At 41.6% G+C, this 5,000-nt stretch overlaps 1 protein-coding gene across 1 annotated transcript in view; it reads left to right on the top strand.

Annotated features, from left to right (window-relative positions):
* LOC122245339 (uncharacterized) overlaps positions 1-4,595 on the top strand; it is an 8,425-nt gene extending 3,830 nt beyond the window's left edge. Inside the window, exons 3-4 of the mRNA XM_086553004.1 lie at positions 1-3,214; positions 3,533-4,595. The exon at positions 1-3,214 is cut by the window's left edge and continues 466 nt beyond it. Coding sequence (XP_086409130.1) covers positions 1-3,214; positions 3,533-3,696 — 3,378 coding nt within the window. The 3' untranslated portion in view covers positions 3,697-4,595. The remainder of the gene's footprint in view (positions 3,215-3,532) is intronic.
* Positions 4,596-5,000: the final 405 nt, after the last annotated feature.

Raw genomic sequence — 5,000 nt, 5'->3', positions numbered from 1 at the left:
ACTGGTAGCACTCACAAGTCATTTTCTCATTTCCAGCTTGAAGACGGCACAGATGCGAAATCACGCAATTTTGCTTCCGGCCAAACAGCTCAAGAATCCTCCTTGAATACTCAATCTGGCCCACAAATATCAACAGTAGGTACTCATGGATTACTGCCAGGTAAACATACCACTGCGTCAGATGCTCAAGATCTAGAAAGTGATAAGGACTTTGCCTTTGGATTGTTTCACTTCCAGACCAGCACTCACAGACCTACAGCTGTGAGTTTCCAGCCTGATACTCAGGAAGCCGTCACTCCTGTCGCTCCTAGTGGTCTTAATTTGCCGCTGGATGGATTTGAAAAAGATCGTTTAGATCTCTCTACTGGAAGACAGGATTCTTCTGCTCAACTTGAAATTGACTCACAGACACACCAGAATGACACTGATGTCCAGCAGTCTTATGATTCCCTTTCCAACATTGAAGGTTCAGAATTTGAACTCCAACCAACCGGTGTTACTTTATCAACTGACCTGCAACAACCCTCATTTGATAATCAAGATTCAGGCGTTACCACTAAAGACTTTTTACATTTTCACCTTTCAACAGATAAGGCCCATAAACCAGAATTTCTTCCAGAAACAGGTTCCTCTGATTTCGGAAACAAGGAAACTTTATTTGGATTCCACGGCACCTCTGGAACTTCTGATTTTGGTACTGCTAACTCAGAGACGCCAGAGTCTGTCGACTTCCAATCTGTTACAAATAATTTTGAAAGTGGTACCCTAGAATCTGCAGCAGACACTGATAGTGCAATTTCAAACACTGGATCATCAAACGAATATCAAACTGGCACTAATGTTTTGCTTTCTACTCAAGCACCATCAAGCGATATTCCGGCCTCATCATCTGCAAACCAGTTTGATTATGATAATCATAATTATGACTCCACTACACACGTGTCTACCCCCTCGACAGTACCGACCACTGCATTCCAACCTTTTTCTCCATCTACTGGTGATCTTGCTATACCGGAAAGTCACTCGCCATCGACTGTAGTCCAGGCTGATACAGGTGAATCTGCAGTGGAGGCCGAAGTGCCGTCATCTGATTTTCAGTCTGATTTCGATGTTTCTTTCAGCGTCTCTCAGGCATCAGCTCCTGAATTCCAGTTTAACACTGGTTCGTCTGGTAATCAAGATTATGATTCTCCAGATTATTCCTTCAGCGAACTACCAAACACACATTCTGGTATCCTTGATTCTTCTGTGAAATCTCATGAATCAAAGTCTAGCACCCACGACGCAAGAGAAATGGCATCAGGGTCTGAGTCGGTGCCAAACAGCCGAGGAACTGTCGAAGATATCCAAAGTAATATTCATGATTCCCCTGCTGAAACTCAAGGATTCTTTGGCCTTCACTCTGGTTCTTCTATTAGTACTCAAGATCAAAGCTTCCATAGTGAACTTCCAAGTGCAATTGCTGATTATGACACTCTTGGTTCATTCGCTGACACACAAGAAGCAGCGTACGATATTCAGCAAGACACCTTTGGTTCTGTTTCTGACACACGCGAAGCTTCTGATGACTTTGACCACAGGACTGATGGTTCTGTTTCTGACACACGCGAAGCTACAGATGACCACAGGACTGATGGTTCTGTCTCGAATACACAGAACCAATACTATCAAGATGACATTCATAATTCTGCTCCCAGTGTAACAGATCTAACACATGATTCCCAGCATGGCACTCATGAATCACAGTCTGGTCATAATTCTGAAAATCATAGTTCTTATTCCAGCACACCAGAACAATCCACTGGAGTTCCATCAGATGTTGGTGCTTCTGCATCAAAGGACTCCTTTGCAAATCAGTTTGATGTCGATGGAGAAATTGCAGGATTTGGAACTTTCTACGACGAGACTGAGAGAGATTCAGCAACGGCAATTCATGGTATATCTTCTGACAAACATGGCTCTAATGCTGATGACCAAGATTCTACCACTGGTATTCAGAGTTCAGTTTTTATTAATTTTGATTCATCAAGCACTGATGATTATGATTTGCTTGTTGACGGTCAAGGTTTGACAAAAGGAGTTCAAGGAGCAGCTACAGGGTCCGATTTTTCATCTACTGATTCACAAAATTTCGCTGTTAACAACCATGCTTCAAGTACCCGTGAAACTGACTCAAATGATCCAAGTCTCTCTACTGACTCTTACACACATGGCAATGGTCAGTTCTCAGCTACTGATAACCAGTCTATTGGCGGTGACCAAGTTTCGTCTACCAATGAGCAATCTTCATCAGCGAACACCTATGACTCAACAACAGACATTGAACTTCCGTCTACAAATAGTCAAATATCCACAGACGAGAATCAATTTTCATCTGGCAGCGATAATACAGCTGTAGTCAACCAATTTTCGTCTGGAGACAACCATTTCCTATCTACAGAAAATCAGTTTTCTTCTGCAGCCAACCAATTTTCATCAGATGACTATGACTCATTCACAGACAACCAATTCTTAACATCTACCGACTATGACTCAACTACCGACTATCAGTTTTCTTCTTCGGGAAATCAGTTTCCGGCTACAGTCAACCAATTTTTTTCATCTGACGACCATTATTTAGCTACAGACAGCCAGTCCCCACCCGCTGATAATCAATATTCATCATCCAGTGACTATGACTCAGCTATAGACAACCAATTTATAACCACAGACAACCAGTTTACAACCGACGACAATCAGTTTACATCCGGCAGCAGTGACCCAACTACAGACAACCGATTTTTGTCTTCCGACAACTTCGACTCAACCACAGACAGTCTTACCTCTTCCAGCGGCAACCACGGCACCCCGCCCATCAGCCAGATCTCTTCCAGCGGCAACCATGGCACCCCGCCCATCAGCCAGATCTCTTCCAGCGGCAACCATGACACCCCGCCCATCAGCCAGATCTCTTCCAGCGGCAACCATGGCACCCCGCCCATCAGCCAGATCTCTTCCAGCGGCAACCATGGCACCCCGCCCATCAGCCAGATCTCGGCGTCTGGCTCCCAAGGATCCCTCTTTGCCTTCACCTCAAGCGGCCAAGCTTCGGGCTCCTCCTCGAGCTACGTGACAGGGTACAAGCCCTCCTCGCTCGGCCACAGGTCCGGATCGGGTGCGGTTGGGGGTTCTGGCCTCACGGGGTTCATCGTCCACCTCACCAGCCGAGGTTCAGGTACGTCGTCGCCGCTGCTTTGACGTCATAGAGTTTTCTTTTTTTATGTAGTTGTATTTTCTAGATCGAAGCATTCAGTATATGGCTGTTACTCCAGATATGTATTAAAGACAAAGTCAGTGCTTGTATTCTATTCTATTTTATCAATTATTTTAAGATCGAAATCACATTGACATACAAAACTAATTGCGATATATTTAAAAACACGTATACTATAACAGTATATAGTTAAAACATTTTCCCCTATAGAACAGAACACACAAAGCCGCAGCTTAGCCGAGGAGAAAGCTCTCATGGAAACTTTCCCTTTCCTTTCAGTCCACGCTGGTTCCTGCCCGACTCTGAGAAAGGACTGCTCTCCCACCAAGAGCGCCGCCAAGAAGTGCCTCAACGACTCCTCCTGCGGGCCATCAGAGAAGTGCTGCTTCGACACGTGTAGCACTGCCCTCTGGGTGTGTACGACCTCCGTGCTCCCTGCGTGAGGCATGCCCAAGGGCGTCCAATCCTCGGCTGTCTGGCATACGTCAGTTTCGAAAATCATCCTCCTATTTGGAAAGAATTTTAGGAAAGTTTTTTTTTTTTCTGGAAATGGTATTTGGGATCTTTCAGTGCATAGTCCGGGCGAGGTCTTTCGCAAGATTTTTCCTTTACTCATTATCATTATCATTATTTTTTTTTATCATTATTACTATCAAAATTATTATTATCATTATTATTTTCATTGTTACTATTGTCGCCGTTATTTTTATCATCTTTATTATTATTATTTATTTGATTATTATCATCTTTATTTTCATCACCATCATCATATTTTTATCATTTTATTATTATTATATTATTTTATTATCATATTGTTTTGTAATTTTCACTCATGTGAAAATATAGATATAAATGGACGATTTGTATGCAGATATTATGAGACGAAAATTGTGGCCATTTATTTTGGACTACAAGAAACATGTAGCAACATGTAGCATGTCCCAAAGAAGCTGTAAGATGCAAAAATCACACACACACACACGCACACACACACACACACACACACACACACACACACACACACACACACACACACACATACATACACATACACACACACACAAACACACACACGCACGCACACACACACACACACACACACACACACACACATACACACACACATACATATATATATATATATATATATATATATATATATATATATATATATATATATATATATACATATACATATACACACGCACTCATATAGACATATGTAAAATGCCTAATACAGAATAGACGTTTGTTGTTTGTTTGTTGAGTTGTACATCAGTCTGTGATTATTATGATTTCAGTGAGCATAAACGTGAATTATAACAAATGTTATAAACTCTTATAGTGTTCTTTTATTGCATTCCATTACTTAAGAACGACTTTTCGAACTTTTATCCTCAATAGAAAGATAAAAAGATACAAAGATAAGAAAAAAAATATTGGAATGAAATGACGCTGTGCAGAATCCATTCTCTCGCTAGCTGAGGAGACCGAATATATTTTTTTACTGTTAGATAAGGATTATATTCCGAAAAAAAAATGCAAACTCATATTTAAAATATCTACCAGTCTTACATGTGTTACTGAAATCCTTACTTCAAACCCTAGAAGTCAGACAAAAAAAAAAAAAAAAAAAAAACTAGTTTCAAAGGACACACGTGGCGACAGGATTGAACATGTTGGGGAACGCCCGAGAATAGACAGACAATTGACGAGGGACACGCTGCAACAAAGGACATGTGGAAGA

Source organism: Penaeus japonicus, unplaced genomic scaffold, assembly GCF_977035675.1.
Source record: "Penaeus japonicus unplaced genomic scaffold, GWHDUDI00000001_assembly GWHDUDI00000027, whole genome shotgun sequence".
Lineage (NCBI taxonomy): Eukaryota > Metazoa > Arthropoda > Malacostraca > Decapoda > Penaeidae > Penaeus > Penaeus japonicus.
The sequence above is the reverse complement of the archived record's forward strand: the minus strand, read 5'-3'. Positions and strand labels throughout refer to the sequence as shown.